The sequence below is a fragment of the Ruditapes philippinarum genome, unplaced genomic scaffold, assembly GCF_026571515.1.
Source record: "Ruditapes philippinarum isolate M1 unplaced genomic scaffold, ASM2657151v2 ctg4295_1_1_1_1, whole genome shotgun sequence".
Lineage (NCBI taxonomy): Eukaryota > Metazoa > Mollusca > Bivalvia > Venerida > Veneridae > Ruditapes > Ruditapes philippinarum.
In genome coordinates this window covers 1-14,089 of record NW_026854072.1, presented here as the reverse complement: position 1 = coordinate 14,089, position 14,089 = coordinate 1, and the positions used below count along the sequence as shown (strand labels likewise).

The window sequence follows — 14,089 nt, the reverse complement described above, 5'->3', positions numbered from 1 at the left end:
TAGGGCCATATTATTTTTTTCACTCGACTAACATACCCGATATTCAGAAATTTACAAAGAAAATAATGAAATTCGGAACATTTCTTAGATATTAATTTTGTTTTTTTATTCAACACTTTTAAAATATATCATTTTAAACTTCTTTGCCCAGTTGAAGTCGCGACGCACTTTCATCACTATACCACAAGTGGGTGGGGTAACGCGCGCAGAATTATCATCAATGCTGTCGTACTAATGCTTGGAGAAATCTTTTATGTGATGTTGTCTAAACGACCTCTTAATCTTTTGAATCGATCTCCTTTTGAACATTTAGAAATATCTATTCTGTATTATTTACTCATTATTTGCTTATAGCCGAAATTTAAACACTTATCCGAATACTATTCAACTTGACCTTCATTTGAAGAGTAATTATCCGTGACTATCTTTCTTGGAAGCGCATAACGATGCGCACAGAAAACTACCGAAAACGTCTTTAAAACACCAATTATAATCACTCGAAAAACAAAAGAATATTGCAGATGTTCAATATTGTTATTTTTTTCATGTGCCAAATAATTAAGGAAAGACTCACAACGACTTGGGTTCAACTGCAAAATTTTATCCCGTGACAGGTTTACTAAAACTACCAGCCATAAGTCAAGTTAACGACGAAATATTTTTTGGGTTTTACTACAAGGTTCATTCAAAAAATACTTAATAAAATTTGTGTTGCAAATTGTTATCAATCTACCTATAACTTACTTAACTATAAGAGCAAATTGAAGTATATTCTTTTATAATTAGGATTAAGTCGTTGATTACGTTTCGTATGGACACGTTTTGTTTTTGTCATTTAGACGCGACGTCAATATAAAGCCATTACTGTCAGAAAAATTCAAATTTAGGTCAGCCTATTTGATAGAAAGATGATAGAAAGAGGGGGTAATTTAAAAGACAAAATAATGAGTTCTGATGATATTTAACATTAATGACTTCTTTAACCGAACATGTCAATTCAACCTTTAGATGCACACTGTCCCCGCCGACTCCGTCGGTTAACTTTGAAGGTTTCGTTTCAGAATAAGAACATAGTGTGACATAACGCCGCCTGTCAATCAAACTGGCAGGGGTCAAAGAGATAAGCAAATCAGCGATCTTTATCAGTCTCACGCGTAGATGCCTGCGAAGTTAGACAAGCTACTTGTCTAAGAGAATGGTGCAGAAGTAATTGAGATTGAAATTATTTTAATTTTCTATCGATATAGTAATTAAGTTACTAAATATACTGACATTGACAGGTTATAAAGATATGACATATTTTCGTTTATAACGTATAGCGCCAATAAAAACGCAGCCGTTAAATTGCAAATATAATGAGCAAATATAATAAAAAAATGAATTAAATTACCTTACATGAATATATCTATTAAATTTCAATAAATTGATATTAAATATTCAAATAGATCTGCTTAATACGAAACTTATACCAATAACATCGATCATGTCTGATGTGTGTGAAGCTTATTTTAAAAAGAATAACGTTTTGTTTTATCGTGAATCATATCATATGTATGTTAACAAAACATAAGTCAAATATCATAAAAAGTTAGCAAGGGCATGCACTTTTTTGAATCAATTGTAACAATTTATGCATTATCTATACTGAATTTCTCATATAAAACCCGTAAAATAATTTTAAATTTATTTGTGACACTTATATAATGTAAATGTACTGTTTTTGTTTCGCTTCTTCAATTTCAAAATAAAACGATCATAACATATTCATATTCTTTTCTACATATAGACTCTCTTTGAATTTGTAAGATATAATGAATACGCGAATGCAGATATTATTTTTTACTTTAAAAAAACCATAATACATTTATACACTGAATAATAGAAAGATCTACTCTATTCAATAAAACCATCAAAAGCATTAAAATCTCATTTATGCAAAATTTATTTAAGGTCAATTCATTGGTAACATTAGTGGCATAACAGTTTTACGAATACATCGGTACGGCATTTTGGCTAAGGTTCTAACTGACCGTGGGCGGAGCGATCCCTTCTCTTGCGTAATGTCAATTATTTCACTCGCGTATGCAGAATGGTGAAGCCACGTACTGTGACAGACTTGTACATAGAGAATGATAAATTCTAAGAAAGAAATTTATTGCATTAATCATGAGTAGTAGATGTTGTAAACGATTCATGATAATGAAAATTTATTAACTATATGTTACTGTGATAAAATATGTATAAACATTACATTAAATTTGGAAAAAGATGGAAGATGTAGCTGGATGACTTTAACTGTAACATGATACCCTAGGTGCGTAAAACTCCTTTATGATAGAGAGTTAGATACTGCCATCACGGAAACTGCTATGTTAATACATGTACTATTCGTAGTTAGACCTATGAATAACATTGAAAATTGATAATTAATTATGTAAAAAAGCCCAGCTTTGGTATTTCGGTTAGATATATTACATATAATGTTCTAAACAAAATATGCTTATTTTGACTTCTTCTGGTTACACAGCTTGATTTAGCCATTATTGGTCGCGAAAACATATGACATTGCTAAGAGTAATAACCTTTTTAAACGGAAGTCATCATAAAGATACGTGCATGCTGGGAAATAAAATGGCGTTATACAAATACTTTTTACGTAATATTACTTTAACAAGCGAACACAAAAATTTTTACTTTATTTCTTTTTTAAATTAAGATGATTACATGTATCTAATACTTTCGTACGATAAAGGAAAGGAAAAGAAGATTGTGCGATTTTTAATTAACATAAGCACGTCTTATCTTTAACAAATGGATGGGTAAAAATATGAAAACATAACATAACTGCGATGAAATAAAATCTTACCTTTTCATTATTCTGTTTACACATTTGGTGTATATTCGAAAATGGTCTAACGACTTTATGTATATAACAATTCAATACCTCTGTTACACTAAATCTTTTAGTTCTCTTTTTGAGGAGTGTTATATTTCCTTTCAGTCCAGTTAAACATATCTCATTCAGGTAAACATTCTTAAAATCCTTGTAAAAAATCACGTGACTCGAAACATTTTGTACTTATTTATACATGTAACTAAATCTGGGTTTCCAATGTTCTTAATTTGGTTAATAACTACCTCTGGAATTGAGTCTTAAGTAACTTTAGAGTGCTTTATATTGTATCCCAATATATGATCTATATCTTATTGTTGAGACCGCCAATATTAATCACCTGCCAAATAGTACAGTTGTTCAAAATTGTCATTTATTTTATGTCTCAAATTTATGCAAATCAAGATCCAAGATAAACTAACGAGAAATAGGACATAGAAGCAACTGCAGAATTTTATCACGGGACAGGTTTTCTTAAACTAGTTGCAATAAGTCAAGTTTCCGATAAAATATTTTTACTACAAGGTCAATTTATATATACATGTATATATTGATTGCAAAATACTAAATAAAACTTGTGTTGCAATTTGTTTGAAAGCACGCACTATATACTAATAAGATAAGTGACATATAGGTGCATTGATTACGTTTCGTATGGAACCGCTTTGTTTTTGTCATATAGACGCGATATAATATAAACCCTATACTGTCAGAACAATTCAAATTTAGGTCAGCTTATTTGATGAAAAGAGGGGGTAAAGACAAAATGTTGTGTTCACTAATGACTCCTTTAATCGAACATTTCAATTCAACCTTTAGATGCACACTGTCCCCGCCGACTACCTTAGTTAACTTTGATGGTTTCGTTTCAGAATAAGAACATAATGTGCTACGTAAAGCGATGACTAATATTCAAAAGACGACTATAATCCGCTAAGGACGAAGCTTCGTTACACCTCGCATATGTTACTTTAAATAAAAATATGTAACCGTCTCAGTGTTTAGTGAATGCAAAAAAAATATGATTTTTGTGTCGTTCATTTGTAATTACTTATTTTTACGAGTAGAATAGTTTTAAAATCTATATTAATTGTATTGAAAACAAAACATTAAAGCTTTCAAATGTTCGATTTAACGTCGGTACTTCTTGTATAATAAACAAGAATAAATAAGGAATATATAACTAAAGTTTGAAAGTCATGCTAGATTAATCCTACCTGCGATACATGTAGTCGATTAGGAAGTATATTAATACGACAAAGGTAACAACCAGAACGTATCTATATTTCTGACGATTTTCAGTTGCCGTGTTCCTGCGTTGCTAGGTCGTGTTGGGTATCGTTCATTGAACGGCGTTCCTTGTTGATCTCGTTTTTCATATTTCATTAAATTCATACCTGTGAAAAGTTTGATATCCAATTTATCTAATCCTAACATGTTTTTGATTGTATATCTTTGAATTATCTTATTCAATGCTATAAAGACATGATAAAATACGCCTTCAACTTTAAAATGCGTATGATTTTTCGATGTCCCCACTAATCAAACAACAGTTCAATAAGTTTAGTATAGTTTGCTAACACAAATACGGTGAGCGACATCCGGTATTTTCCAAAAAAGGACACATCTTAGTTTTGGTACATGACTTTGTTTTGGCGTCATATGATATGACGTTGTCACAACGTGCAGACTGCGCCGTATACGCATTACTATGTTTCCTCATGTATGCATGAGTTGGCGCCATAATATGTTAAATTGTTATAACTTCTTTTTCATTGTAAAGAGAATATGTTATGCATAAATATAGAGTAGGTAAAGGTATTTTGCATAAATATTATTGAATTATTCTAATTAATATCTTCTAATATATGGCTTAATTCCCGGTAGTTCTTAATCATCCACCGTATATTCTTACCAAAAACATGATTTCGTGTTTGCAACCATGAAAACATGGTGACGGAGCAAATTTTTATCACTTTATTGATTTTGTAGACGGCAGTAGTTTTAATTTCTAAGACAGAAACAGAGGAACCGACAGCGAAAGTGAGTGAATTTCTTCCAGATTTGTTTACTTCACAAACAGAAGGTGTCAAGTTCCGTGTGACTGATTTAAAGGTTGCTCCGTACTCTACTTCAGAGTTGTTATATTTTTCCTAGTCCTTCTAGATAATGGATTCAAGTACTTTTAAGTGTTGAAAATTGATTACCGCCAAAGTCGGTGGTATGGGGCATACAGGATGCTGCACCTCTTCATTATCACTTATGTACAGGCTCATTCAATTCGAGTCTGCAATTTTCAGGGGTTTATTGTTGTTTTTTGTGATTTATGCTTTCGAGGATCACCCTTCTTTCAGAATTTTGTACCTCTTGTTCACTGATGGTATAATTATCAATATGCAAATGACTCTAATGGCTGATTTAAAAAATAAATGGCGGGGGCGCGAATCGAAAACCCGCTTATTTGCGCTATCGCTATTAATCGGATTCGCTCCGCCCCCGCCATTTTAACTTGTTCATTCTCGACTTTTCGCTTGGCGAGGTCGTGGGGCGAAGAACCGCTTATTAGCGGGAAGGCGGGGCGAAGATTTATTTATGAAATTTCGCCACGCGCCCCCGCTAAAAATTGTGTTTTGCTCTGCGCCCCGCCGTTTTATTTTTTAAATTTTCCACCGCGCTCTCGCGGGGCGACGTTTTATTTTAAACTTCGCCTCGCGCCCTAGCTAATTAGCGTGTTTTCGCTCCGCATACCCGTCATTTTAACTTGTTAACTCTCGACTTATGACTTGGCGGGGTCGTGGGACGAAAACACGCTAATTAGCGGGACGTGGTAAACATCGTAATCTCTATTTATAACTACATCTAGGTTTCCCAATGTTTCAAATGTCGTTATACCTACGTCTGAAAATCGATCATAAGAGTGTTTGTATATTTTATCTCAATATATGAATTAAACATACATTTTGTACATGTCTAAATGTTTAAAACGGCAAATAATAAAATATAACAGATGTTCAAAATTTTTATCTGTTTCATGTGCACCTTTTATGTAAGCTTAAGATCAATGCAAATTAATGTGAAAAGTCTATTTAAACGATATAGGTTCAACTGTAGAATTTTATCACGTGACAGGTTAACTAAAACTATCTACCATAAATCAAGATTCCAACGGAATATTTTCAACAAGGTTCATCATATAATACTAAACAAAACTAGTGTTGTGAAGCTTCTTATAACTTAAGTGACCTATAGGAGCAACTGCAGCTATTTAAGACGTTTATTCTTTTCTAACTAGGATCTAGTCGTTGATTACGTTTTGTATGGACACTCCTTGTTTTTGTCAGATAAACGCAATGTTAATATAAAACCTTTACTGTCAAAAAATCAAATTTAGTATAGCTTATTTGATTGAAAGGGAGGGTAAAGACACAATGTTGAGTTCAGATTATATTTGATAATAACATTAATGACTGCTTTAATCGAACATGTCAATGTCAATCTTCAGATGAAAACTGTCCCCGCCGACTACCTTTGTTAACGCTGATGGTTTCGTTTTAGAATATGATATGTACACAATGTGCTACGTAGCGGTGACTAATATTATTCATAAGACGACTATAATCCGCTAATGACGAAGCTTCATTACACCTCGCATATGTTATAAAAATAACAAACGATTTATTTGTAACTGTGTTGTAACAGGTTATCAGTGTTTAGTGAATGCAAACAAAATATGATTTTTGTGATGTTCACTTGTAATTACTTATCTTTTTCAAGTGAAATAGTTTTGAAATATGTGCATGATATTGTTTTATTTTATTGGTTTGTCAATTGAAAAAAAAACATTAAAGCGCTCAAATGTTCGATTCAACGTCGGCTCTTCTAGTATAATAAACAAGAATTTATATGGAATATTTAACTTTTTGTTTAATGTTTGATTATTTTAAATCATACCTGCAATAGTATGTACATGTAGTCGATCAGAAGTTGCTAAATATGACAAAGATATCAACAATTATCTATAATTCTGACGATTTAAAAGATTTATACCTGTGTAAAGTTTGATATTTAATTTTTCTTATCTATAATACTATTGATTGAATATCATCCAATAACCTTATTACTATGTTTGCTTATGTATGTATGTGTAGGCGTCGCAATATGTTAAAATGCTATAATTACTACTTTATTGTAAAGTGGATATGTTGCGCATTAATATAGGGTTTTTTGTAGAAGTATTCAATACTCCACTTCAGAGTTGTTATCTTTTCTAGTCATTTAGGATCATTGTTTCCAGCACTTTTAAGTGTTGAACATTGAACAGTGTTGAAGTTGGTGATATTGGGCGTACATGATGATGCACTTCTTCATTTTCTCTCATGTAGAGACTCATTCAAACCGAATCTTCAATAGACTTATTCCGAAACTGTTTGTTTGTTTTTAGGCCTTTTCCCAACAGTATTTCAGTAATATAGGCGGTATTCCGAAATTGATAATATTTTAGGTTTACTAGGGGTGCAAACAGACTTTTATTACAACTTCGAAATTAAGTGCAACAGGTTGACTAATCGGCAGTGTACCGTAAAGCTATAACGGTAAAAGTATGTCTGTACCGTGTGATTAGCTTGAAAAAAAAAACAATATACATTTGCCAACTTTCGGATAACATCCTTTTTCAAGGGATTACCCTTCTTTCTCCAGATTTTGTATGTCTTGTTCACTGACGGTGTTATCATTGTGTAATTTATAGGTCTAAAAGGGAAAAAGTATTTTTTCATTACAGCGATGGAATTGTTTTTTTTTTGACAACAGCTACCAATCTAAAGTTGTGTTACATACAATTTTAATGTTTGAATTATTCACCACCGTGTGTGTCTTCAAGTGCGTATAATGACATACGTACATGTACCCGAACCATAACCGGTTGTAGTTTGCAATTAACTTACCCAGCTTCGACTGTTTGACATGTCAATTACCAATGTTTGGAAAAACATAGACTTAGATTTAAAGTTTTTTCAAGTAATAATGTTATTTTTACTACACGAATGTCAGGATGGCATTGCCCTATACTCATAGCGAGTGTCGTGAAATACACGATTATTTTTATTTATGCCAAAGTATTTATTTTTGTTTTCAACATAAAATTTCATTTGTACGGAGCCCCTAATGTGACATTTTCGACACTTTTTCCCCGGCAATTAAATTGTTTTTACGAAATATTATTTCGTAATTACGAATTTCAAATATTAATTCGTTTTACGAAATATTAATTCGTAATTACGAAATATTAATTCGTTTTTACGAAATCTCATTTAAGGTCATTGTGAGCTTGACAAAGAACCTACTAATCTCACAAAGGGATCATTTGCAACCCTGGATCAACCTTGCGATTATACAAATGTTATATGACGAATGGTTCTCAAGTTATTATATTTAAATGAACAGGGTTTTTGAGTGAGAAGTCATTCTCTTTCCAAAATGGCTCTTTTTCCCCATTGTCAAATACATGTTCCTATCAGCAATGTTTTAATTTTTTGAGGCAATTAATCTTTTCTGACCTGTTTCTTTAAAAAAGAAAAATGCTATATTATTACTTTCTTTTATCATATACATTAGTGAAATTAAAGGGGCGAGGGGGGTTCCAGACTTTCACTAATCTAATCAATTTAAAAAAAGTATATTTCCTTACAATTTATGTATGGGCACCGTGCGATCATGAAAACATAACATTTTAAAACTCAATAATTTCGACAAAACGAAACAGAAAAATAATGTCCGTGTTTGGATTTGAATTTAATTTATATACAATAGTATTAAGATATCACATTTGGGGAGAAAAAAATCACTATTATAATAATTTATATTACATTTACATGCCTTATATTCAGTCAGGAACTTAGTTTCGAGGCCTTGTTAATAACTATTACCAAAACTCTTTGAAACCCTAGAAAACCTTTAATTCGTTTTTAAGAAATATTATTTCGTATTTACGAATAACTATTATTTCGTAATTACGAATTAACATTTCGTTTTTACGAATAAATATGTCGTAAAAACGAATAAATATTTCGTAATTACGAATTAATATTTAGTAATTACGAAATAATATTTCGTTATTGCGAATTAATATTTCGTAAAAACGAATTATTATTTCGTAAAAACGAATTAATATTTCGTAATTACAAATTAATATTTCTTACATACGAATTAATATTTCGTAAAACAAACCATAGTCTCTGAATGGCTCGAATCAATAAGTGAATAAACAAACAAACCCTCATGTGAATAGACATACTAGCATGTCAAATCGTTATAAAAGCCAACCACAGACACACTATTCTGGAGGAGCATTAGTTACCTCAATCAGCGAGATGTGCAGATTATGTAGCAAAAATCACTGGAATGATGAATGTAATAGATACAAAACTATTGAAGAAAGAAAGTCAAAGTTAAAAGGATGCTGCTTTAGATGTTTAAGAGAAGGGCACACGTCTTCTGACTGTAGAAATAGTAGGATATGTGTATACTGAGACAAATCAAATGGACACCATCGAAGTCTTGCCCGAAAAGGTTTAAAGGTCCTGTAAAGAGAGAAACAGCTATTGTTTCGAAAGAAACAATACAAGACAAAACTGAAACAAACATAACCAAGGCAAATTATATAACTTAAGAAAATGCAATGATATCTTCAGGAGAAATGGTTCATGCTACGACAGAAATATTGAATTATCATAGTAATAAACAAGCTGAAGTGCGAATCTTATTAGACTGTGGATCATAAAGAACATATATAGTAAAAACTAACATAGAAACTAAAGTTAAAAAAGGAAAAGATGGAAGAAATTAAGTTGGTGACATTTGGTAGTGAAGATCTAAAGACAGTTCACACACATTCGACAACGTTACAGCTAAAATTAAAGAATTTAGAACATATGAGAATAAGTGCAAACATTGTTCCTGTCATAAGTGGAACTATTCAAAGGAGACAAATAAACGTTCTAGGAAAAGATGGCATCAAGGACATAATTCATAGTGTAGACCTAGCAAACAGTATTCCAGAGGAAAATGAATGTTCAAGTGTTGAGTTATTAATTGGAAACGACTTCTATCGGGACATTGTTCTCCCACAAAGAATAGATATTCAATCTGGATTATATCTACTTGCATCCAAGCTAGGCTGGCTTCTTACAGGAAGAACTGATGAAAACTCTGATGAAACTGGAAGTGAAACAAACTTGTTGATTTTAACACACGGAGATTGCCAGACTACAACAAAAATATTTCAATCTACTGATTCTTCGCTTCCTTTGAAACCAAAACTTTTAGATCTTTGGAAAACAGAAGCCATAGGTGTAGTTGAAAATAAAGAGACATCTGAAGACAAAGAGGTCATGGAAGGTTTCAAATTTACTTTGAAATTTGAAAACGGAAGATATCATGTCACCTGGCCGTGTAAAGAAGAGAGAAAGGAATTGTTGTCTGTTAATAAAGAATTGTCATTCGGACGGTTAAAATCGTATGTCAAAAGATTAAGAAACAAACCAGAACTATTCGAGAAATATTATTCTGTTATTCAGGAACAATTAAGTAAAGGTATTATAGAAGAAGTGAATAATACCAAAGGTGATATGATACATTATATACCACATCATGCAGTGATAAATCCACAAAAATTAACAAAGGTACCAGCAGTTTACGATGCTTCATAAAAATGTAAACCAGAATATAGCAGTTTTAACGAATGTATACATCAAGGACCAGTGATGCTTCATGATTTATGTGAATGGGATTCTGCCTACACAAAATAGCTATTATAGCAGACATCGAAAAGGCATTCTTACAAATAGGTTTACAAGAAAGTGAACGTGACGTGACAAGATTTATGTGGTCAAAATCATGTGAAAAAACAAGTACTGACTTGAAAAATATACAAGGATTTAGGTTTTGTCGAGTTCCGTTTGGCGTGATCTCGAGCCCATTCCTACCTACTAGGTGTCACTGTGGAGAGTCATATAGAAAAATATGATACAGAAGTAGATAACAAGATAAAGAATGAAATCTATGTTGACAACGTTGTGACAGGAGTAATAAAAGAAACTGAAGCTATTGAACTATATTTGAAATCCAAACAAATATTCAAGACTGCCTCCATGATTCTTAGAGAATTGCTAACAAACAGTGATAAAGTTAATGCTTCAATAGCAAAACAATATCGAAATGAAATGAAAGATACTAGTGTCCTTGGTCATACATGGAATTCTAAGTCGGATACACTTTCAATAAGACAATCTAAAATACAAAGTGTAAATAATTTGATAAAAAGATTTGCTCTCAAGCTGATTGCATCAGTTTTTGGTCCGTTGGGAATGCTTTCTCCTGTATTACTTAAAGGTAAATTATTGTTACAAAATCTATGGAAACAGAATCTTTCATGGGATGATGTGATAAAAGATAATTTTTTAAAGAGGCGTGGTCAGATGTCAGATTACCCTTATGCAAAATCGCAGGCTGTTCATTCCCAAGGTGTCTAATAAAGAAAAGTAATGAAAACATTACCTACAATTTACTGTGCTTTTGTGATGCATCTATGAATTCGTATGCTACTACTATCTATCTCCATCAGAAATATGGTAGTGAAATGAAAGTCAACCTCGTGATTGCGAAAATACGACTAGCACCTGTTAAAACGATGACAGTGCCTAGATTAGAATTGATTGGTGTTTTGACAGGTGTAAGGTTTTTGAAATTTTTAGAGGAGCAATTAAAACTTGAGAATGAAGGATCATATTTGGACGGATTCACAATGTGTGATAGGATGGTTAGAAACAAACAAAAAAAATACCTATGTTTGTAAGTAATCAAATCAGAGAAATAAAATCATATGATGCAACAAAGATTAGTTATGTAAAATCAATAGAAAATCCAGCAGACGTTGCAACAAGAGGAGCAACAATACATGACTTACGCAACAACAAACTTTCGTGGGATGGTCCTCATTGGCTAACAGAAAATTTCGAATTGTCCTCCGAAACAGTGAAAAGTTTAAATGAAGATCCAAATACGGTTACTGAGAGCGCACATGTCGTGGAAATGAATTCCGAATTTTTTGAAACTGAATTTCTTAATGAAGTAAATCTGTCGATTGCATGTACAGTGATTATATGTATTATATTTATGCTCATTTTGTGATAGACAGTACCAAGTTCTCTTCTGTTGACAAATTGATTCGTACTACTACTCTTGCCGTACGATTCATTAAGGAAATTAAAAAGCAAAAGTGTGAAAACCAGTCGTTAACATCTCAGGAATTGGAAACGTCGGAAATTATGTTGATCCTATACCTACAACGGACAAAATTCAGTGAAACTATCTGCGGTATATATAATCAGATAACAACTACCCAACAAAGACAGTTAGGTCTGTTTATTGATCCTAAAGGAATCTTGAGGAGCAAGGGAAGACTGGAAAATGCAGGAATAACTGAAGGAGCGAAACAACCGATTTTGCTTCCGCGTAATGAGTGGTTTACCTATCTGATAATAGAAAAGGTACATAAACAAAATTGTCATTGTGGAGTTTCTCAAACACTTTCGAAAATTCGATATAAATTTTGGATTCCTAAAGGACGTTCAGTTGTTAAATCAGTGTTAGGTAGGTGTTCGACCTGCCGTTATTTTGAAGGCGGGCCATATAAGATGCCTGCATTTGCGCCTTTGCCACCTTCCAGAGTTCAGGAAGCACTTCCTTTCTCAAGAGTTGGACTTGACTATTTTGGTCCACTGTCGATAAAAACAAAAGACGGACCCAAGAAAGTATGGGTGTGCCTTTTTACGTGTCTCCTTATCAGAGCTATTCATTTGGAACTTGTACAAGACATGTCTACGGAGGAATTCTTACTAGGATTCAAACGATTTATATCTCAAAGAGGAACACCTGCAGAAATTATTAGCGATAATGCCTCTTAAATCAAGGAAGTAAGTCAACAATAAATAGTATATGGCGAAATGTGTGCCAAAGTCATGAAGTGCAATCTTACGTAGCCAATATTAGAATCAAATGGAAATTCATTGTGAAATTAGCTCTGTGGATGGGTGGAGCATACGAAAGGTTAGTTGGAATCATAAAACGATCTCTTCGTTAATCTCTAGGACATAAATTCCTGACCTTAGTTCAAATGCAAACATCGTTGAAAGAAGTTGAATCAACAGTTAATTCAAGGCCGCTTGTATATGTATGTCTCCGACGACATTAACTCGAATATTACAGTAACACCTTATCATTTTTTTAGCCTTAACCCGAACTTGGGCATTTCGGAAATGGAGACAAAAGACAAAGACAGTGATTTTGCACCTAGTGAAAGCATAAGTGATATCTCATTAGCAATATGGAAAAAGGACAAAATAATTTAAATGAGTTGTGGAGAATTTGGAGAGATAAGAATTTGGTTAGTCTTCGTGAACGTTTGCAGTCAGAATCGAAGTAAAAAACACAATCTAATTATAGTGCTCAAAATGGAAATGTAGTTCTTATGAACGCAATTTGCCACGCGGTGTTTGGAAAATGGGACGTATCTGTGAGTTACCTCAAAGTCGGAAAAAATTCTTGGTAGACCTTTGAATTTGCTATATCCGATTGAATTTAATAGCAAGAGAGATTTGCCGAAATTGATAAATAATCAAATCCGATTTTCACCAATTCAGTCGAAAGAGGAGCAAAATAATCGTGAAGTTCTTAAAACTGCAGCTAGTGCAAAGCAAAGTATTAAGGAGATGATTGCAAATGACTAGTGAAGTGTTCTTTGGTGTATAATTCACTAACAATATAGTGTTCTCTGATGAACAGTTCATTGGCAACGATTTATTTGTGTGTTTGTGTTTCCTGATTTATAAATTCTTGACAGTTTTGGATTTATAGTGATTATTGAAGCGTTCTCTGGTGTATAATTCAGTATTTTATGTGTGTGTTTTATGTGTTCTGCATAGAACAATTATTTCGGGGCATGTATTTGAATATTCTGACAGTATTTATTTTCTCCAGAATATATGCGTGAAATTGAGCTAAATCGCCAAATTTTGCATCTTTCGTAGGGCATTTTTAAAAAACCTGCAAGGTTCTAAAAGTATTAAATTCATGACAATAAATGCTTTTAAAAACTTGTCAGGGGTGGTTAAACTTTGTTTCTTGTCCATTGTTTTATTT

General features: G+C 32.6%; 2 protein-coding genes across 2 annotated transcripts in view; one reads left to right on the top strand and one right to left on the bottom strand.

Annotated features, from left to right (window-relative positions):
- The window catches only part of LOC132738857 (uncharacterized), a 37,572-nt gene extending 34,607 nt beyond the window's left edge, over nucleotides 1-2,965 (bottom strand). The window contains exon 1 of the mRNA XM_060726459.1: nucleotides 2,867-2,965. Coding sequence (XP_060582442.1) covers nucleotides 2,867-2,890 — 24 coding nt within the window. The 5' untranslated portion in view covers nucleotides 2,891-2,965. The remainder of the gene's footprint in view (nucleotides 1-2,866) is intronic.
- Nucleotides 2,966-9,723: 6,758 nt separating this feature from the next.
- LOC132738860 (uncharacterized) lies at nucleotides 9,724-12,855 on the top strand. The gene is made up of 3 exons (XM_060726468.1): nucleotides 9,724-10,572; nucleotides 11,032-11,281; nucleotides 12,083-12,855. Exons 1-3 carry the CDS (start codon nucleotides 9,724-9,726, stop codon nucleotides 12,853-12,855), a joined length of 1,872 nt encoding a protein of 623 aa, XP_060582451.1.
- Nucleotides 12,856-14,089: the final 1,234 nt, after the last annotated feature.

Bases quoted from the DNA above. Each gene is read 5' to 3' on its own strand.
- LOC132738860 (XM_060726468.1), top strand. From the start codon at position 9,724: ATGGAAGAAATTAAGTTGGTGACATTTGGTAGTGAAGATCTAAAGACA. The intron at 10,573-11,031 runs GTACCAGCAGTT...CAAATATTCAAG, and splicing joins ATCCACAAAAATTAACAAAG to ACTGCCTCCATGATTCTTAG. The intron at 11,282-12,082 runs GTAAATTATTGT...ATTTTGTGATAG, and splicing joins TTCTCCTGTATTACTTAAAG to ACAGTACCAAGTTCTCTTCT.